Source organism: Sylvia atricapilla, chromosome 10, assembly GCF_009819655.1.
Source record: "Sylvia atricapilla isolate bSylAtr1 chromosome 10, bSylAtr1.pri, whole genome shotgun sequence".
NCBI classification, from domain to species: domain Eukaryota; kingdom Metazoa; phylum Chordata; class Aves; order Passeriformes; family Sylviidae; genus Sylvia; species Sylvia atricapilla.
In genome coordinates this window covers 8,205,339-8,227,967 of record NC_089149.1, presented here as the reverse complement: position 1 = coordinate 8,227,967, position 22,629 = coordinate 8,205,339, and the positions used below count along the sequence as shown (strand labels likewise).

At 41.7% G+C, this 22,629-nt stretch overlaps 1 protein-coding gene across 2 annotated transcripts in view; it reads left to right on the top strand.

The window, feature by feature from the left end:
* MCF2L2 (MCF.2 cell line derived transforming sequence-like 2) overlaps window positions 1-22,629 on the top strand; it is a 154,286-nt gene that overhangs the window by 27,131 nt on the left and 104,526 nt on the right. For both annotated transcript variants that reach the window (XM_066325797.1, XM_066325798.1), the window contains exons 2-4: window positions 7,858-7,941; window positions 17,366-17,480; window positions 21,471-21,561. In XM_066325797.1, coding sequence (XP_066181894.1) covers window positions 7,858-7,941; window positions 17,366-17,480; window positions 21,471-21,561 — 290 coding nt within the window. The remainder of the gene's footprint in view (window positions 1-7,857; window positions 7,942-17,365; window positions 17,481-21,470; window positions 21,562-22,629) is intronic.

Here is a 22,629-nt window from a genome sequence, read left to right as displayed (position 1 = left end):
TCTAAGATACAGTTTCAGCTATGAAACTGTCTGCTGGCAAGCTCTGGGGGAAAGGAATGAAGGCTGCTGCACAGTCTGCTGTATCTCTTGATTAGCTCAGTGTCCAGGCATTGTAGCGAGCACATTTTAGCTTTGCAGTTTGCCACATGTGGATTTTGTTATTTATGATGGTTTTTAACATGACATTATGGAAATGTTCTTTTGTTCTATTCTCTGAGCAGGAATTTGCATTCTAGCAATCCAGCATTGTTGTGAAGGCCAGATTTTGGGAAGAAGATGAATTAACTTTTCTCTGGCAAAAATCAGAAACTATCAAAAAGTTTTTACTACTGAGGCACTAGGCAAGAGGCTGTCCCATGCTTCTGTAAATCTGGATTTATTTCTTGAATGCTGAGATTAGACTTTTGCCTTTAATGCCTTTTATTAGAGAAGTTTCAGTTTTGTGGATAGTAGGATATAGCATCCCCTCACCAGGGGGTGGTCTGTGAAATCAAGCAATATCTTGCTGAGCAAATGATGTGGTATGGTGTGTTTCTTTAGATCTTTACCATTATGGATACTTCATAATGTAGAGTGAAGATTTGTTAATAATTTCTTATCTGTCTCACAATTTACAGCAGTATTATAAGAAGTATCTTCATAATAGGCTGGGATATGAAGTCACCTGAACTGAACAGTGGAGAGTGCTTTGAGAATTTTATGTTAGTTTGTAAATTTAGTTTTAATGGGGATTATTAATGGAGAATTTCTATATGTGTGCATAAATGTATGGCACATTCTGACAGTAAGTAGTTATTGAAATCCTTGAAGTGTATAAGTATAAATTTGTACACACCAATGTATTTTTGCAGTGTGTACCAACTGAAATTCAAAATGACAGTTTACCTGTGCACAAGAAAGATTTAAAATTTTTGTTGATTTACCAATCAATTTTAAGACTTCTTTAAAAACAAACAAAAAGTCTCCATCAAACAAGAACATCAAAAGACTGTTTCTGAAGAAGTTGTTAGGTGGAAAAAGCAGCAAAATCTGTTTCTTCATCCAAGGAAGTATATTCCAAAATATTTTGACATGGGCTTAGAAAGCTGACATAATGCCTAGAGGATGCATTTCCATTTGAGAGGGCAAGATTGCAGTTTTTTTATATGAACAGCTCTACTTTCTTCCCCTTATAAGTCAACCACAGTAGACTCCTAATGTGTAGTGTGCCTGCCTATAAAAACAGCTTATTAAAGCCCATAACCACTCCTGGAGCACAGGAAAATACAGCCTCTAAACAGATCTTTGCCATCTGTGACCTCTTTACTCTTGTAATTTTATGCTAAAATGAGCATCAAATTTAGTAAATGAGATTAATTGAAAAATGCAGTGATCCAAAGAACTTAAACGATGTTCCCTTGAAGTCTTAAAATCAGCAGAAATATGTGCCTGCAGAGCCAGGCTCAGGTAAAGCTGAACCTCCATCATTAAGTTGCACAGAATGCCTTGGAAATGCCAATCACGACTGAATGTAATAACAGGAGAAAACTTCAGAGCAGATCTGCTGTGTGATATTAAATCGTATCAGGCACCAGTTCAGCTTCTGCCCAAGCAGACACTGGGACTCACAGGTTTTTGAGCTCTTCAGAGAAAGGTACATTTCTAACCTTTCATGGAGATTGTTTGGGAAAGTTTGTACAGCAATTTCTTCCACACCATGTCCTCAATCTGTTCCCTTCTCAAGGGATTGGAACATGCTGGCTGTGCAGCACTCAAGACAGAGTCTTGCTCCTAATCTTGCTTGTCCAGATTTCTACTACCTTAGTGTACACAAAACTGGGTTGCTGATGCAACGAAAAATCCACCAGCTTAAACAGATACTTCCAAACATGAACAAGAGTTAAATATTTTAGAAGAATCTTCAGTCTTTGGAAGATGGCTACCAAACTTTGCTATGAAACTTGGCTTTAATAAGAAGAGAAATTGCATTTAAAGAAATACCCTCTGTAGGTTTTACAGTCGTGCTTGGTGAAAAATTGATCTGAGAGAAAAGTTGATACCAGTCACCTATGCTTCATTTTGGCTTTTGCTCTGAGCTGACCTAAGTCTGATTCTCTCCTGGAAGGGGCAGTCCTGGCTTTGCCACCTCTCACCCCTCCTGTGCGTTACCAGCCCTTGTATCCTTCACGCAGCTTTGCAGAAAACTAACCCAGAGCAGAAACAATCACTAAGGAAATGATTGCTTCACCTTATTTACAATGACTTTATTCCTGGCTTAGTTTTCAGTTGACTCAACATGGGTTGGCAAAAAAAAGAAGTGTCAGGAACGTGCAGAAGAGTAAGAGAAAGGATGGGATTTTCCTTCTGTTTAGAGCTGGATTTTTAATTCCTCTTTAGAGCAACCTGTAGCACAGCAGCTTGTATCAGTCACTGACCTCGCTATTTGCCTGCCTGGGCTGAGAGAAGAAACAAACCTTTTCAGAAAGTAAACAAGGGGCATAAATGGTGAGAAAGAAAAATTAGATAGAAATTAAAAAAAAAGGAATCCAAACTAAGATATTCTTTCTCTGATGTAATAACCTTGAAGTTCTTTTTGACCTTCAGAAAGCAAAATATTTTGCTTAAGGACTTGAAATGGGAATTCTGGTGGGACAGAATATTTTCAAATCCTTTAGCCTGCTTAAACCTTATCAGTGAAACGTCCAAATTTGTTTCCTTAGTATGTTTAATTCTTGAAATCTAACTTATCTCTGCGGGACTTTGCTGTTGTTGGTGGCAGGCAAAGCAGACTCAGGACCTGGTAGAAGTTCTGAACCGCAACTTTCAAACTCTGGATTTGCCTTTTGGTACTTTTTAAGGAGCATAAGAACACATAGTGTGAGGTGTCCCATTATGGTATTTAAATGAAATATCTGGCCAAGAAATATCTGGCCTCGTGCTTAACTCTGTCTGACCCTTTTCCATCACATCAGCACTCTGATTTTTCTCCAAACAATTATGAAACCTCTCAGCATAACTTTTGACAGAGAGTGCATGAAGTACATGTAAAAGGCTGTTGTACTCTATTATTTTAGAAAATACTTTCTTTCACTCCCAGCTGTCTTTCTTCCCTGTGAATTATATATTAGGCTGTCATTAAGAAGAGATGAACTTTCATCTGGAAATTTGTAACCCATTATTCTGAGAGTAATGACTTCAGATGGGGGATTGAAGCCATCCTCTCCTGCAGTCAGCAGAAGGCCAGGCAGGCATAGGCTTCTGCCACTAAAAAACAAAGAAGCCCCAGTGTCCTGTTGTGGCTGGTGGCCTTTAGTTGTCCTTGGTGGAGCAACAGGCACTGCTGTGCCAATCTGCTCGGTGCAGTCCAGTCCCTCACTCCAGCAGGTCACCTTTCCAGCCCTGGTGGAAACAATCACTTGAAATTAGCACGTAAACTAGTTTGTGTCTGCTCAGAGAAGAGAGGAAAGGACAAGGGGATATTCTTTGTTGTTTTTAATCATCTGCTGTTGGTGTAGCTCCTCCAGACCTGCTGTGGGAGCACATACAGCTGGGTGAGACACAGAATAATCAAGTGTGTGTGTGCAAGCCCAAGCATGTTTCATTTTTGAATGAGGAATTATGAAGCATAACAGAATGGCTTTCCCCTTGAGGATCAGATAGCGCAGTTGCAGTGAGCCTCCCTAGAGAGCTGGGAAGGAGGAGAAGCTGTGTCAGACAGATGGCTGTAGTAATTGCTTTTCTTTTTCTCCCCCTTGGTAGAAAACCTTGGGAAGCAAAACTGTAAGGCCTAATTCTTCTGCATTGAAACTGGCCTCTGCTAGGAATTGAATTTATAGCAGTTTAAGAGGAGAATGAAGAGTAGATTAACTGACTTGTTTATTTATTTTTTTTCCTCTTTTGTCACATCTTATTCATATTTAAATTGTCCTGACAAATTCAATTAATTCAAGTAATGAAGAACTGCATGGTATATGTAAATGTTCATCTTTGATGACCTGTGTAGGGGATTGGCATTATTTCATGTAACACCAAACAATTAAATTTTTCTTTTTAAATTTTAGAGGCTATGAATAACTGCCTAAAAAAAAAAAAAAAAAAAAAAAAAAAAAGATGAAGACCACAAGAGCAATCACACAGAAGGTGGGAAATGTCTGAGTCAAGTTTCCCAAAATAGATATGTTCCAGACACTTGGCTGGTGTATGTTTTGATAGGATCTAGAGTTGCATTCCTATACAGATTTTATCAGAGGGCCTATACAGATTTTATCAGAGGACAGGACTGCTCTGAAGTGACCAGGAGTTGTGCTATCTCCTCTGTAGATATAAGCAAGAGGTGCAATGAAACAAGATAGTTGTCAAGTTCCTGCAGCTTTTCAGCTCCCTGAATCCTTCTCCTTGACCCCATGCAGTGTTAAAATGTGCCTATCATCAGTAAGTTTTTCTGAAGTGTCTATGAACCTGTAGCTGTCAGCTCAATACCAGCTCATGCCCCCCTGAAGAAAGGGTTTCTCAGCTGGAATATCAGTCCCACAGAAAAATGGTCCCTTGCTTCTGTCCAGGAGGGTGAACAGCACTTCCTGCTGCCTTCTGGCTTGCAGTACAGACCTTAGAGACTTCAGAGCTTCCTGGGGTAAAGCTAGCGGAAGATATAGATGATTAATGCTCACTGATGCTAGGCAAATGTCATAGCTTTGAAACAAACCCAGACTTGTGTCTTTTGGTTTGCTTATAGGATTTTTTTCAAGCTTTTCTTCTAGTCAAAGATGAAAAACTTCTTCCAGTAGCCCTAGGTAATCATGTTTCCAAGGACTAGGACTTTTACTGCAATTTCTGTGCAGTGATGGTGTTACAGACTCTTCCATGTTGGGGAGTAACTATCTTTAAGCACTGTCCTAGAAGATACAACTGGGCAAATGGGACCTTGAGTGCTGGTGGCTACAGCTGCTGACATTTCGTAGCCACATGATCTGATTTGCTGTTTGGGCTCATGAGGCACCTTCCCTTGTTTTCTCAGATTTTCTCAGTCTCCTGCTAGTTTCTTCTGCTGCAATTTCTTTTCCCAGCATGTCAGTGTGTGAACTGTACTGACTTATTGAATGTGTGATTCCTAGTCATCAAATGTGTTTTGTACCACTTTTCTCATCATCTGAACATCTCCTCCTGAGTGTGGGTTTTATAGCAAATCCCATGTGGTTTGTCCTGCCCAGGCAGGGTATTTTATGAGAACTAACTGGCACTCTGGAGTTCTTGTTTCTTTTGCTTGATCTTATTCTTACATCACAAAAATATTTTGAAATAAAAAGGATATTTAGAAACCAGAAACCAAGCTATGTTTAGAGCAAGCTAATAAAGCTAAATAGGGGTTAGGTGGGTGGTGGAATTTCTGTTTTGCTCGAGACTAGTTTGATATTAATGATGTCTTCACATTGGCAAACACCAAACATAAACTAAAGTACTGACAGGTTTGTCACCCTGGAGGGCTGGGCAAGTCTCTGAGAGGTGAGAGATGGTGGCACCTTTTCTAGTTTGCTTTCCATTTCTGTTGAGCCTCCTTGTGATTCTGCCATCCGTTGTAGAAACCTTTTTTTCTATTTTTGCAGCTCATTGGCATAATCTCAGTCCTGGTAAAACCTGAGTGTACCTGACCACCTGTAGGATTGCATGGATGTCACAATAACTTTGCAACTTTCGGATGCTGAAATCAACAGTGTTTCCTTCAATCGACGATGCCCCAAGGTTTCTCAGTTCTGAGAATCCAAGCTTTATTTAAATTATTAATTTGATTTTCTTTTCCTGTACTTCCATGCTGATAGTTTTTTGTTACCATCAGCTACAGTCACCAGTTTTTCTCTCTTGTGCCTTCATATTGCTGCTGACACCTGTTTTGAAAAGGGCAGATCTGTTACTGTTATGGTGATTCAGAAATCCTTCCAGTGGACTTTCTGAAGGACAGTAGAATCTTTGGACCAATAATCTGGGGACACTTCTCAGTACCTGCTGAGGATTGTGTTCAATAGATTCCAGGACCTTTTGCTGCTGGTTCCTTGAGTGTAGTAATTATCTGATTCCAGACAGTGCTATTGACGTGCTCTTCTTCAGCAGCTGGAGAGAAATCAGGCTTATAGTATTCTCTACTTTCTAAAAAATAACCTTGTATATTAAAAAATATTTTAGTTTGCTTTCCTTTATTTCTTCTGCAGTTTCCTCCCCAGGTCCCATTCTGTATATGCATGCAAGAAATTGCAGAGTTAGAGGAAAACTCAATGGGTTACTATTCTTTTCTTTGCTTTGGGAATGTATAACATTCCCTGGTGCCAAGCTCCTTAATGATTCCTGCTTGCTTTTGCCACCTACAATGTCAAGAATCAGAGAGCTGATAGTGAGCCTCATAAACAGGATGGAAAAGAAGGTGCACATCAAAAACATTCACTCATTCGAGTTTGCATTTTCTCCTATTAAGTTCAAAAAGGAGGATTTGCAGAATCATCCCCCTTGACTCCTCCTCTCTCTCCCCCCACCCCCTGTCCCCCAAGTTCTTTGGAATTATTGCCTCTTTTGTGCATCAGCCAAAATCTGTGCAACTTCTTTTCACATTGTCTGTCATCCATAATGACACAAGCTCTTCAGCTGCTTCGTCTCAAGGCATTAGTGAAAAAAAAAAAGTGAAAATTAAATAAAACTTTCCAGATGACATTGTGTCATTTAAAACCTAGAATCCTTAGTTCTAGAAAGGATCAGAGTGGATGTCTGAAAGCAAGACAGAGAAGGTATTTTGGGCAGTAGACTAGGATGCAGAAGAAGGAAGCTGATCTCTAACCTCTCTGACCTCCCTCTCTGTTTCTGGATTGTTGGTTTAAAACCAGGTGGACGAAAGTATTTTAGTGACTGTGTCGAATTCACATCAGTTAAGATTTTGGTGCTTAAATGGGGCAACTGCCTGCCCTGGCTGAGGTCTGTGATCTATCTGGACCCAGCCTCCTTTCTTCCACCTGTTGTCTGGGCACTTAGAGGTGATCTGTACAACATCAGGACTGGTTGTTGTTCTGTACAGTGGCTAAAGGAGTAGTTTCAATAGGTATTTTTATAACATAAACCTTGATCCTGCCAGTTGAGTTGGCAGATATTTCTCAGTAAATGTTGCTACTTTAGACTGATGTGAAGAGTGGGGAAAATAACTGGGTGCACCTGTTAGAAAATGAGATCAAATTAGCTCCATGTCAGACTATAATTACTTTTCACTCCATAGATCACACACAGAACTGGAGGTCATTTTTGCCCAGCTATTTGCCAAGTTCCTATTTAACTTTTTAGTGTTTACTTCAAAATAACAGGCTTTGTTTTCATGAGAAGAAAGTCTCACAGCCCCTTATTTCCTCCTTTTGCTATGTATTTTGCTTGTAGCGGAAAAAGCATCGGGAAAGGAAACTGTTGTGGATTGGCTGGTTACACAAAGTCCTCCAGCAGAGATCGGGGAGTTCAGGGAGAACAGGGCCATATATGTGGAATAGACTTCACTGCTTCAAAGACTGAAAAACTGCTGTAGTGGAAGGCCAAATGCAGTGACTTAGTATTGAACCTGAAATGGTAAGGAGCAGGCTGTCAGCTTGAGCAAACCTGTGGCAAGCTCTGGCAAATCTACTGGAGCTGGTTTATGGGAAGCTCTCTCTGAAATCACAAGGCAATAGATGCAGTTAAAAGGCTGAAGAGGAAACTCTGTAAGTACCATAATCTTTACCATGGTAGTCATATAATAGCTCAGGCAATAGTCTAGCTAGGCTCTGTGAGCGTCATCTTTGTTTTGCTGGGTTGTTAAAGGAGGATAAAATTGTCATTGAGGCTGTATGAACTCACTGAAGATTTCTGTTTTCCCTTGCACAGATGAAATCATGCAGCAGGAGATACGGCCGCTGGTAGCAGTGGATATAATAGAGCAGCTCCACAGGCAATTTGCAATCTTGTCAGGTAAGAGGTTGCTGGTAATGACACTCTGTGATTCTCTTGGAAACATATTGGAATGTGTCATGCTGACTGTCACCCTTCAACTCTGTACAGCAGTTGCAATAGTATTTTCATATTGCTCCTGGAAAGTGCTGCTACAATCAGGTATTCCCAGTGTATGAAATGGATAAATGCCAAGCTGCTGTACGTGGTTTTTTTTTAAGTGAAGTTAATTTTCCATGTTCTCCACAATGGGCTGGGAGGAACATATTTAGAGGGCAGGAATTTAAACAAAACTTTTGCTGCGTATCTTTGCACAATGTCCAAGAATCTTGTTTGTGGGAAAAGATTTTGGTCTATCAGGGATCTATTCATGACCTCCCCCTTCTTCCTCATTTGCCTTTGTTTTAGAAATGATTCATTGCTAAAGTTTAAGGTTCTAATCTTTAAAAGATATGATTATTACATATTTCTTTGTTTGCCTGAAGTTTGCAATCACACAAAGTGACGCAGTTCCTTCCCCAAAGAAGGAGCTGATACTGAAATATTTGGCAAATTATTTAATACATTATTTTAGATACTGTAGATGATAAATCTTATCTGGGTCCTAAAACAGTCTCTGCTATTGACTGCACGGCCTCTGGCAACTCCTTTTGTCTCTATTTCTGCCTGTTCTGCAAATAAGAAAATTCAGAATTTGCAATAGAAAGAGTGAAATATCATGAATTTGCACCATTGTATCATGAAAATGCTGAGATTATAGGAAGGTCTTGAAAAGCCTGACTCTCTTCGTGGAGAGGAACACTGAGTATAGAGTGCAGAGAGAGTGCACCAATCCAACTTTGGAAATGGTCAGCTCAGCAAGCCTAATCCTTGCTGCATCTTTGCATTTTAAAATACATTGCAAGTTGTTGAAAGAAATCCAAATCTAATTTACACAGAATTCTTTAAGAGGCTCTGAGTATTAAAACTTGATTTTGGAGGCTTCTAGGTAGGATCTTGTGGCAGTTTCCTAAGCTCAGTAACTAAAGGGTTTGCATTAGACAGAGGGTATTGACTGAGCAGAGGTGGAACTAACTGCATTCTCATCTGCAGAAAAACATCTCAGGATCCCACCTTCCTAGGATTGCTAATAAACACAGCCCTCTGGGCAGGACAGGGTCTGTAACTGCATTAAATTGCTCAAAGCCTTTTCATCCCACTGTTGTGCTCAGTGCAGGGTAAGTAGGAGTTGTTGAGAATTGAGGGCCTCATATGCAATTGCCTACCCAATAAAATGTGGAGGATTACTATTTTTGAACCCCATTACCTTGCAGCATTTGAGATCAATAGCAAAAGCTGAATACAGCATGTAATGAGCAACTTATGGTTTACTAGTGGTGGTGTTTAGTGGTTTACTAAACAGGAAGAAAGAACCCATGTCCTGTTGCAGCTAGAACATTAAACATGGAATAAAAATGTCAAGGGTAGACTTAAAAAGAATTTTCATATTTCTTTATGGACTCATATTTTCAGCAGTGCCTGTATTCTCACCTGCTATTTTAGCAAATTCAACACTTCACATTTATCTAGTTCTTTTATTCTTGAAAGTGATGAGAGAGGTGTTTAAATAAGCCTTTTATAATGTGAGCTCCTTAAAGACTTGAAAAATAACTCTTCATAGAAGGCAAGGCTGAGGGGCTTTGTTAGGAACCAGCCAATAACTGGTTCATCAGCACAGAAGTAGTGATAACAAATACCAAAGGAGAGTGAGAACGTGTCTTTCATGCCCACATCTACATAAATAACAAATCACATTTTAAGAATTTTCAGGCTTATCTAGAAACTCCTCAGTGCAGTCCAGAAACAGTATCCTACTATAAAACAAGGCACTGTGGTTCATAGTTTCTAAGATTATTCCAGTCTGCAGTTTATATCTAAATTTGGAAATCTGGATGCCTCCACTCCAAAATCCCCATGGCTGCACATGAAGAAGATAAGGAAGGCTTAGAAGTCCCTCTGGCCCAATGTCTTATTCTGTCAGTGACCACTGGTGAGTTATAGGTAAACATATCAGGAATCTTCCTTACTCCTTCACAGGAGCTCTGTTGCCTCCTGTGAAGAAAACTTTAGGTGCAAGCCAGATGTGACAGTATTTTTCAAAAATGCATTTCTCTAAATAATGTAACTTTCTTTATCCTTTAGCAAAAGAATGGGGTTTTTTTCATGCAATGAAAACAACTGGGCACTCTTCTGCCTCATTTCATTTATTAAAGTAAGTCACATGTAAATGACCTCTTTTGATTTATTTTTTTTTTCCAGATAGCTCTGTAGCTTTTCCTCAAAGCATGCTGCTTGCTGCTTTTCATTAGGTATGAGCAACCACAACCATGAGCTTGCCTACATGGTGTCTGAAAATTTGATGGCTTTCCATTTTGAAATGTTGCAGCTCAGTAGCCACTGTCTGGAAAAAAAAAAAAAAAAAACACCACCTCTTTTGTTCTTTGGTGCCACCATCATGGGCAGTAAAAGGCAATTCCAATGTTCTTGTTGAGCATTATGGATGTAAATTATGTTTCTCTGAACAACTTCCTAACAGTGGTATACACTGATTTACACTAGATGGGGTTGTTTCTTTCAGTCTGGAGGCTGCAGCCCCAGAGTGCAGCCAGTCACCTCTTCCATGCCTGTGCAGAGCCCAGAGGATGTAGCACTGAGTCTGGTTTGTGTTACTCCACAGCCTCTAACTTTGTCAAGCTTTCCTGTTCAGTCCTGTGGACCTCAAATGCATTTGTCCAGTGATAATGAAAGTCAGTGTTTGACTGTTGCCAACTTTGTCATAAATTGGGTATTTCTTTGGTTAATACCACCTTTTCAGTATCAGCTGGCAGCTGAGGCAGATGCAGTGAACTCAAAATGTTCCCTTGCAGTAAAGCAGAAAAGAAAGAGGAAAATGATTGAATCAAAGGCTCTTTGTTTTCTCTGGACATGACTCATTAGAAACACTTCTCTCCACTATTGCTGTGTGCAAACTTCTTAAGAGGATCTGACTGTCTTGTGGTCTCCGAGCAGATGGTAGAGATTACATAGCAAGTCCAATGAATTTGGTGTTTGATTGTGTCAGGGTCTAGTTATAATGAATGTATTACCTATTAACAGCCTCCTGTTTGTCCTGGTCCTCCATCTACCAGACTAATCAAGGCCTTACTCCATGCCAAGAACAAGGAAACTCTCCAAAGCCTTCCCTGGTCCACTGAGGTCATGGAAAAGGCTGCAGTGTAATGTGGCAATGTCCTAATCACATAATTTTACTTTGGTCATCTCTTTTCCCATGTGCAGATTTAGCCCTGCTTAGCTTGTGAGATTTGCTAGGAGTACTGGTTCTTGTGGTCAAATTCTAGTTTTGATACCACTACTGCCTCTTTCCCTTCCCTGAAAACCAAACTCTCAATTATGAGACTACAGCTGTGACAACACAGGAGTGCTCAGCTAGGTTTGTGTGTTTCCTGTAGCTGTTAAGGGAACTAGATCACTGAGTAGTACTGAAAACCTGGTTGTTCTAACACACCAGTTTTTACTCAGGAATAAAAAACCACTAGTAAAATACTTTTCCTGTCCTGCTGACAGCCTAATAAACTGCTGTACCAATCTGCTCTTGGAACTGCTACCATTCCTTCCTCCCCACACACTTTTTATCTGCAGCTTCACAACCTGTTCTTATCTGTAATTACTCTGTCAAAGAGCCCAATCTGCCATTTGCAGCGATAATGGATCATATTGCTAAATCACGACTTTATTAGACAAACTGTCATGAAGTGTATTAGCAGAGAGAATCATTTTCTTTGTGTTCTGCTCCTGTTAACAGACTTCAGTGGCTGGGAGAGTATAACTGAAAATGGTAACTGACTCAGAAGCCAGTTTATTTAATTTGCAAAGCCTGGAGGGTGTTTGGCCATCTGCTTCCTGTTTAAATGGAGCCTTTTGGAAAACCTGGCCTGACCTTGCCAAAAGGACAGTTTGGATCGTTTATAAAAATGGAGACCCAGGAAGCATGATTTAATGAGAAATTCATCACTCGCAGCCCTTAATCAACACGGAAAACCAAAACAACAGAGGTTGGAAAAAGCAAGACCTGACCAAAGCAGTGAAACTTCAGCCAAGATACCATTAGAGTTTTTGGCTGTCTGACCCAGGAGATGAACTGTAGTCAGGGCTGGGCTGTGATGACTCAGGGAGCTCTCTGCATGTGGGCAGGCCCAAGCAGTTAAGCCTGGAGGTGTGAGCAGCAGTTTGAGAGAACACTTTCCAATACTAACTGATGAGTTAATGTCTGTGGCAGACTGGGGAGGTGAGCTCTGGAAACTTGCAGACTAACTTTTGGGACTTCTCCTGACTATAGCCCCTTTGTTGTGCTGGAGCTTTTTGTTTGTTTTAGTTTTATTTCTCGAGGGAGTCAGCATGTTGGGTAATCTCTAGTTAGAAGAACTGCTGGCTATAGAATAGACTTCAGTACAGCCCCCGATTGTCTCAACCATAGATATTTTTTGTGCCTAGGTGAGAGACATAGGTGGGCTAAAACTAAGGACTGGGAGATTTTCTAAGTTCGTCACTGTGTTCAGGGCCTTGGCCTGCAGTTGCGATTGCTTTCTGCTTTTACATTAGTCAGACCAACATTCAGCTTCAGCTCTGAGAGTTCTCAGAATTCAGCACTCACACCTCATTTGTCAATCACACCCTTCATACAGCAAAGCAAAACTAAGTTTTATCAGCTGCCATAACCTTCTCTCCCCCACATATATCCCTTCCCCAAATACTTCAGCTATTTTGCTTCCATAGCTGAGTTCTGGCCCCATCTTCACTGCAGCAGCTATCCAGGCTGCACTGGCTGCTGGAAAGTCTGTCTAACAGGAGCAGCTATGAATGCTGCTCTCTGTCCTGGGACTTTGGGGATTGGCACACAAGAGTGACTGAAGGTCCCATTACCATGGGTACCTTGTACATGTCTGATACAGCTTGTGTGCTATCTCTTCTAAATTTCTTAACCTTCCACATTCACTCTGACTTCTGTCACCCAGGCTCTTCCTTTGCCTTTGCCCTTCGACCACAAGTGAAGAGAAAACACTGGGCAAATTAAGAAATGTGCTCAGGAAGAGGAAGAAAGAGGTGCTGTCATTCTGTAAACCAGGCAGAAGATCAAGTAGTATTTTCCTTGGAAGGCTTGCCTTTCACCAGGCAGTTCAGCCCCCTGCTCTTCTAAATCCCATTGTTGTTTGCATCAGTTGTGCACCAGCTTGTTGAGCTCAGGTCTGCATAGCAGACAAAAATCTGATTGGTTTTCTCTGCAGGCAAAATTCTGTGGCTACTCATGATGGAGCAGCTTGGGATGTGAGTGAGGAACAGTGACCCAGCCTCAGGAGGCTGCCTGAGGAATACCCTGGCTGCTCTAAGGCAGAGTCAGGAGTGAGCCTCTTGTTAGTTCAGCTGTGGGACAGCCTGAACCTTCCCTGCTGCCAGCTGAACCTCCAGCTATCGTGGCTGCTGCTTGCAATGGCCACTGCCACCAGCAGCTGATTCCCTGGCTGGGCACCAGCATTTGGAGCTGCCAGGAGGTGCTGGGAATGGCTGTGTTGCTGGGAGAGTGCTGCAGGGTGGCATCTAACACTGCCTGGAAGAGCTCCTGGCAGTCCTCGGGTCTCTTGCCCAGCTGCACATGCACTGCTGAATGGCACAGAGTGCTTCTGGCAGCTGTAAGGTGACCCCTCTCACCTCTCTGCTGTGCTCACTGGCTCGCTCTCTTCAGCACTTTGTGCCCTCACTTTCTAGTGTCTTTTTGTTTTCTTCCTTTTTTTTTTCTCTTGAGGACTAACTTTTTCTTCTGGTGTTCTGTGGAGTTGCTGGAGCTTCCTCTGTCCCTGTCTGCCTTACTTATGATGGGCTGTAAACTCTTCTACTTGGCAATTGAACTCTTCTCACAAGTGATGCCCAGGAGTGTAGGGATTATGCACAGTCCCAGCAGGCACAAGGATAGTATACAGAGAGTTCTTGGGGCCAAATTCCATGTACTCAGTCCTCATAGCAATGGAACTGCTGAAGACTGTCCCTTTTAGTTTGTGCTCTTTGCCCTTCCAAGACACTGAGCAGTATCTAGCTAAAGTATTTCAAGGACTGGAAGAAATCTTCCCTAGAAAGAAAGGTTGATGGCCAAGGAGTAAAAAGGCTGCAGCTTGTCAATTCACATTCTGCAGAAATTTACATACTGCAGCAATTCTTGGATTAGTGTCAGGGAAAAAAATGGCATTAACATTTGGATGCATGGAATTGCTCTCTCATACAGAGAAGAGAGTTTTCCAGACACCTTTGGTATTTAAGGAGCTTCTCTTATTCTCTTACCCAAATGTATATTAATCATTTTCCTTTGTAACTCTACTACTGCTCAAAGTTCAGATATGGGCAGGAAAAAGCCATTTGTAACATATTTGTGGTATTGCTTGTCACTCAACACTTCAGACATGTCTGCTGTCTTCTCATCATAGTCCCTAATTTCTGAATACCAAACTCCCTCAAACTTGCCCCTAATTTAATGGTGTGGCAGGAACTGAAGGTTTCCTTGTTTATTTCCCTGCCCGAAATACAGCTCTGCTGAACCATCTGAGGGTTCTGGTGTGGTTGCAGCAGGAAGTGTTGCCTTCACATTGGAGAATGAGATAGAGCTCAGGAGCCAGTTAAGGGCCTGTGGCTTAGTCAGAGGCAGGAGCTGCTGACTCTTAGTTGAATGTTCAGTCTGACGCTGCTCCTAAGTGTCCTAGATTTGTTGCCAGTGGTGAAAGGAAGAAGTCAGTGTTTGGTCTGTTTACATTCATTCTTTGGATGGCTTTTTATAGGAGAAGATCCCATGATAAAAAACCACCCACACACAAAGAGTGCATCATCAGCCTGCCTCATCCAGCTCAGGGAAGAGGCCAGGGGAAGAAGAGTACATGTGTGAAGGGAGAGGCAAGAGATGAAATAAAAAGGACACAAAGAGATCCTGGTCATCAGGAGCATTAGAAGGACCATTTGAAACTTGTAGTTTAAACAAATCTTGAGTATAACTGCAGATAAACTATCAGGTGTTGAAGGAGGGGATCCAGGGGAATCTCTATCTTGTCCTCCAGTGGCAAATATTGCTGCTTTAAAACAAAGTATTCCAAGTTACTACATCTCCCTCATTTAAAGTATATTCATATGTTTGAATTACATGAATGGGGAAGTTTGGTGCCCAGAAATCCTGTGATTTCAAGATATCAGGTATGAAATACCTTGGTGTGCACTGAGCTCTACACAAAGAAACAGCAGACTAATTTGGCATTAAATTTTCCTGGCTGTTGCTATTTGTGTCCAGGAGATGTCACTGAGAATCTATAACAAACCAGCTGCTATAACTGGAGACCTGCTGGAGTTCCTGCTCTGGAGTGCAGCAGCCTGGGGAAAGCCTGGCTGAATTTGCATGATAGCATATTCTACATCACTGCTGACTGCAGACAGTGCAGCTGGAGATCCAGCTGCCATGCATCAGCATTTGGCATCACCCCAAGGCCAGTGGGGAGGTCAATGTGGAGGCTGTGGCTCTGCTCAGCATTTGAAATCCAATTCAGTGCAGTGTGAATGATGGGGTTTGTGCTTTCTCTCTTGGCTGAGAGGATTTTGAGTCTCTATAGGCCTGTTTTCTCCCTAGCAAGGTGAATTTAGTGAATGATCTAACACAACGGAGTCATTTTCAGATGTAATCACAGCAATAATCAACCTTCAGGAAGGAAAAGAGGGACTAAAGGTAGTGTGCTGATACCATGTCACCAGATGTCAAGAAGAAAAATAGTTTCCTTGTTCAAAATTCCTATTTTCTAGATTTCTGAATTTTCCCTTGTGGAAACATTGTATTCTGCAGCATTCCAGCTCTCCGTGGCTAGACAGGGCAGAAGGGATTTTAAATAATCCAACCGAGGCTGTGAGGATAGGGCAGAGGCAGGATCAGGACTAGCAAGGGACTGCCACTCTACAGAGAAACAGCCAGGAATTGCTGGAGCACCTCCTTGCAGTGGCCACCAGCACAGGAGCAGGAGAAACTGGTTTGTGGCATCAGCTGCAGCTATCAACAGGGAGAGGCAATGGTGGATGGGAGCAGCTTGAAAACAGGGATTATTTATGGGGATTTAGAAAGTGCTTTCAAGGAATGTGAATGCTTTTTTTTATTATTTTTTTATTTTTTTCCCCACTCTCATGCTCCTAATGGGATAATTTATTAGATATTTTCCTGAGGAAGGTAATTTACTGCCTCATAGCTTCCTCTTTACTAAAGAGAAGCCCAGAATTGGGCTGTCCCTTGGGTGAGAGTCCTCTGTGTGTCATAAATGATTCAGAAAACTGTGTCTACAGCAGAATTACACTCACTATTGGATTATTAAAGAATTCCTGAGCCTGGTGCAAAAAACAGGTTTACATAAAGATTGCAGAGAAAGGAGAAAGACCCAGGGAAAAGAATATCCTTAATGCCCAGTTTAAGGAGAACTAAGCAATAAGCTACCTGTAACAAAAGCTTTATTTCATCGTGTTCCTTTATGTGCTGCTGCCTCCTCAGTCTTCTCTCAGCTTTGGGCCCAGGCTGGTGAGAAACCCCCTCCTAACTTCTGTGTGGTTGGACTGGTGCCCAGATTTATCAGTGGAACTAAGTTGGGATCGGTGCTACAAGTAAACAGAGTTTGTGCTGTGGACTACAGCAGCTCTTGGAGCTGAGCAGCTGTATCAGGAGAGATGTAAAGGCTGCTTGGTTCCAAGGGGTTTGGCTCCATGCTTCCTATAGCTCTACCTGAATCTGGATCAGGGAATCCCTCAGAAAGGGACTCTTCTTAACCTTATTGCTCATGAGTATGGCAGTTCCTTGTCCTGTTTAGCAGAGGTTTGATGCAAATAAGCATGATAAGCAAAATTCCTCCATGCACTTTGAGCATTCTTAAGGAAAGACCTGCTGAGTCCCAAGCGGCGGACCCCATCCACCAGCTGGAATAAAGACCTAAGCCTGGATTGATCCCCAGGCCTGTATTGTGGGCTATATATGAGTATTCAAAACTTGTGTGCTCTGTTACTTCATTTCATTTGATGTCTAGAAGGAATTGGAGACTGCTGTACCTATACATAGGGAAATACTGTAATAATACCACAAGAAATTATTTGGAAATGGGAAATAAGGAATGAAAAAAGCACTTAATCAGAACTGTGCAAAGATTAATGAAAAAGCTGAGAATTTCAAAGGCTAGAATCTCATCTGGAGTAAACAGAGGTAATGAAACTACAGCTACTTATATCAGATGGGAGCTGATGAAAATTACTGGATGTGGGTGCTTTACAAATATGCTAGTGTTTCCCACTTGAGTGCTGACCAGTCTGTCCAAAGGCATAAAATCACCTTCTAAACTTTATGACTTGTCTTTTGCAGGAGGAAGAGGGAAGGATGGGGCACCCATTATAACCTTTCCAGAATTTGCAGGATTCAGTGAGATACCTGATGACGATTTTCTGAATGTGGTCACTTATCTAACCAGCATTCCCAGGTGAGGCTAAGCACAAATTTTTGTTGATTTCCCAGAGAGTTTTGCTTCCCCGGTGGCTTGCTGAATTCAGTGGTGCTACCAGGACATACCAGTGCCTCTGCATCTCTCCAGCTGTTATGAAACTTCCCTATCTACTGGAATTGTGTCATTTGCATGGAAAAGAAAGCTTCACACAGGGCAGATTGAACTGAATTGGAACAGGAATAGATCTGAAGAGGAGCAGCAAAGATGGCAGATCAAAGGGATCTAAGAGGGATTGTTTGTGGAATGTCTCAGGGGCACTGGATGTATTAAGGGAAGGGCTGCTTAGGAAGGAGCCATACTTACATAGGTCCCATGACTGCTTATTCTCCAAGTGCATCTTTCTATCCAGCTTTCCCTTTGCTGAAAAAGCAAGTTAGGTGCCCCACTGACAGGATTCTGGCAAATGCCATGTGGTTTCTGATACTTCATTTCTTTGGAGGTTGCTCCACAACCAGGATAATTTCCTTGCTTTTTGCCTGCAGCTTTATAAGGATAGTGAAACAAACTGACTTCCCCTGCTCTGAGGAAATGTACTAAGGCATGCCTGCTGAATTACTTTTTGTTTATCTAAGAGAGTTTAATATTTTTTCAGTCCCCTGATCCTGTCTCTAGACCATGGTTCTCTGTGCTAGTGAGAAGCACAGCAACAATTTATTATTTCCTGTGGTCTTCTGTAAAAAGGTGCTAGGGGGGATCATAGCAGAAAACATGCCTCCTTCAAGTTTGAGTAAGAAGTTTTACACCTACGTGTATTCCCCGTATTTGCCAAAGCTGTTGCCAAAGAGCTGCCAAAGCAAGCTGAGAGAAACCACATACTATGAACTTAACAGTTTCATTGTTTCATTCTGCTCTGTGGAACTTTTGTTCTACCAGGGGAAACTTTGAGTATTTTTTTACTCCCTTCAGGACTGGGAGGGTGACCAGCTTCAGGGTATATATACAACAGCAGCAGTGGCTGAGAAAACCACAAAACTAGTTTTTCAGTTCTTTGTATTTCGTATAGAGGGAGATGATTCTCAGTGATTTTGTCACTGTTGTTGGGGAACCAGCATGTTGCATTGTCAACATGGTAGACAGAAATGCTTTGAGCTTCTTCAGCCTGTGTGAAGGCCAAAAGCATAGATGTGTCCAAAAGAAATTAGCCAAATTCATGAAGGATTTCTCCATCAATGCAGCCAATGGACACAATGGCTCAAATGCAAACTCAGGCTGAAGAAATTAATTTACTCCTTAATGCTGGAACTTGGGAGAACATACCAAGAGAAGTATTGTCCTTCTTATTTTCCTGCTGCCTTTGTCTCAGTAGCCGCTGTCTACAACACTGGAGTCAGGGTGTTGAGCTAGATGGACCTGTGCATTGATTCAGTTTCAGTTCTGTGTTTTCTCTTCCCCTGAGGAATCCCAGAACCATGTGCAAATAATGAAAAATTGAGTTTCAAACCTTTGTAAGTCAGGAGAGCTGTGATATACCTATTTTACACATGCTGAGATACGTGTGAGTAATATCTCCTCTACAGGCTCACCAAAACTTGTGTTCAGTGTCTGTTCAGTATGCTCTAAATGACCTGTTCAAGGTCAGTGACAAACTGGGGCTTGAAGGTACATTTTCTGCATACCAGCACATTGGCCAGAATTCCTTTCTCTTTAATTTGACATGGATTAAGGACTTTGATAAACAGGTGTCCTTCTCTCCTTACAAAAGAAGTCATGTAATTCAACATCTCAAGTCAGTGTTCAAGGGCTAACCTGAATGTAGACCTGAGGATGGACTAGTTCTGCTGATTGCAGATATTTCATTCAGGGAAAGGGAACCTTTCTGCTACTAGACATCTGTAGATCTAGGCAGATGTGCCAGAATTTATTTTGGAGGTGAGCCTGATGTTTATCTGCTTTTCAGGATTGTCTTCAAATCCTTCTTTTCAGAGAACTGGAGAAACCTCAATGCATTTTTATAATGAGGGTAGAGATATTATAGTACTGACACTGAGAAAACATTGATGGAATGTGTGTGTGTGTTTATTTTTAAGCAAACTTTCTCAGGATGCACACTCGAGTGAGGGTTCTCAGCTGTGCATCCACTTGTGCTGATGCTGCCACCTCAGCCAGGCCTCTTCCCGTGGCTGTTTGTCTGCATCCATCCCTTGGTCCAAATGACATTCAGACCTTGGCATGGCCTTTCAGCATGCTGGTTGAAACAGGATCACTTGCTGACACTCTCTGTTTCCCTGGTTAAATTTAGGACTTCAGTCAGTCCTGTCTAGCTAAAAAGAAAAAAAAATTCACCACCCCCTCCCCCAACAACAACAACACCTAAACAATCCCACAAACAAGCAAAGCAATAAAGAAAAAATCTCCACATCAAAAAGCAAACATACAAGTACCATTGGCTTATCTCAGTGACAACAACTGATGCTTTGCTGAACATCATTTGAATGTGAAGGTCCCAGGCTGAAACTTTTGTGTTTAGTTTCTCATCCTCTCTGTAACAATCTGCAACACACACAATATCTTTGTTGCCTTTATTTGAACATTATCATGGAATTTTATTCTGTGGAATATTGGTTGAGCTACTGATGGATATGTGTGTGTTTGTGTATATCCAAGACTGCTGAAGGGTATCTATACATTTGTGTATTTATAAAAGGTAATACAGATTAATTTTCTTCCCTGTGCTTGAGAGGCACTGCTGCAAACACATTTTCTGTCCTCTGCAGAGAGCTGCAGGTTGCACTACTAAAGAGGAAAGGTCATGTATTGTCATTGAATTTTGGAATTCTCAGAGGAATGCTGTAAAAATACTGAATTGGAAAATTCAGTGAGTTTTCTTGTTAGCAGTAGGAACTACTAGAGTATTCACATGGCATCCCAGTTTTGCACAGTACTTTGGCTTTCAGTTTATGATCCTGCAGATTTGCAGCAAGAGCTCAGAGCTGTTCCTGTGTTGATGGTCTTCAGTATATTATTGACATGAGTTTGGATTAAATGACCCATGGACATGACAGCAGAATAGGGATCAAGGAGATACTTTAAACAATTTTTTTTTTCTTAATCTGTGATTAGATGTTTGATTGCAGTATGTCCTCTGATTATGACATTTATACTCTTCCTGCCTGCCTCTGGTTTGTCCTGAGATGACTGAGCCATCGTGCTTTTGCAAAGTTTCTGGACACTCAGTGTGTACTTCCTGGCTTCTCCAATGCTGAGTGCTCTTAGAAGGCAGTGACAAGAGCAGTCCCACTGAAACCTTGTACTCCAGAGTGGGATTTTTGAGGGGGAAAGAGAGGATGGGTTATTTATGATATCTACATAGATGGAATGGAGCACCAAATCACTGCCTCTTAGATCCTCCTTCAAAAGCACTGAGAAGGAACAGGAACTGTTATTCTAGCCAGTACATTGAAAAGGATAGTTTTGAATGACTTGCAACCCCAAAACAAGTTTTTGATTGGTAAAATAGAACTCTTCAATTTCTGCTTTGCCTACCAGACTTTCTGGGGCTTTGTGTACACAAGTCAGGGGATACTGATGCCCTGGAGCTCAGTGCCCCTGTCAGGTCTCAGCATACTTGGAGAAAGAAGACTGTAGGGGCTGTCTAGTAGCTTAAATTATTTTGCAGGGAAAAAAAAATCTGGAGGTTTTGTCTTCAAAAGAGCACAGTGTAATTTATGATCCTGAAGTATTCATGCCACCTAGACTGGCAGCAGAGTAGCACAGCAGCTGAGAGATTCAGCAGATAAAATATTCATGTCTTGTATAAGCTGCTAGCCTTATGCTGGAAAGAGAAATTTTGCTGGCTTTCCTTTTCATGTGCATTTCTGCCAAATATTCATTCTTTCCACTGTACGTTGTGTTTTCATAATGGGCTCCGAGCGTGGCGTGACGGAGGCTGTGTTTTGCTGCAGTTCTCTGCCTTGGAACAGGAGTGTCTCCCTGTAACCCAGCACACCTATTTCATCTGTTTTGCAGTCTGGAGGCTGCCAGCATCGGATTCATCATCATCATCGACAGGCGACGGGACAAATGGAGTGCAGTCAAGGCATCCCTGACACGAATAGCAGTAAGTGCTTGCTTTTGTTATTTATCTTCTAGAAATTAACATTGTCTGCTGAACCTTCAGCACACGATACAGCCTCCTGTGCTCATTTTAGGCTCCCATTTTCTGGCTGTGGATGCAGATTCTCCCTGGCCCTGCAGCTTGTAAGTGTTAAATAAGAGAGGGAGGAAGCTGCAGAGACAAATTACATAGTCTTGTTTGCTGCTGAATTAGGACAAATTCCTTATTTTCTGGGTTGATTGCAATATAAATTCTGGTAATTTGAAGCTGGTTCCTAGAGAAGTATAAGAGGTACCCCTTCTGTGCCCTGAGGAGGGATGACGTGGCCTGCTTATGAAAGAAATAGACCCCAAGGGATTTGTGTTTGCACAGCAGTATATGATCTCTGTCAGAAACTCTTAATAGCTTATTATATCTCACTTGCAAAAGTCAGAGCTGGGCACTGATTTTCAGTGCTAAGAAAACCAGCTGGTTTTATACATCTCTTACTAGGAGCATTTACTGTGTGAGGACCAAGGACTTACAGAGGTGTAGTATAGCAGGATGACAAAGGCACCTTTAAGTTTTTTCAGTGTATTTAGACAGAAATATTTTTCATTGTCAGGCTTTTTTGCTGCTCTCTTCAAGAAATTGTTCTTTTTTTATGCTTGATGAGCTCAGAGTACTGTGAGAGATGTAGGCTGGGTGTTGCAGGCAGGGCCATATCTGATGAACATATTGAGTGCCTGCCTGTGTGTAAAAATATGTGAGGTTAAAAAGATTCAAAACCCTTAGCAGAGTGAATAGGTAGGTCAGCCTGGGGAATCCATCTGTGCTACCAGCTTCCCTCACCAGTCCAAGGTGGGCAGCCAGCTTTGCCCTCTAGTGGCTGCAGCCCCAAAAATAGGAAAACCTCTGGCGTGGTGGTGCAAATGGGGCTTGGTGGGGTTCGGATCTGGGGGAGAAAGGTACTTGTCAGGAACTTTGGAATTCTGTGATAAATCTGTATCGTGAAACAACATGTGGCTGGGCAGTAAAATCCATGGGTCAGTCCTCCTGTCGGGTTTGGAAATAGCGACAATGAGCACGTGC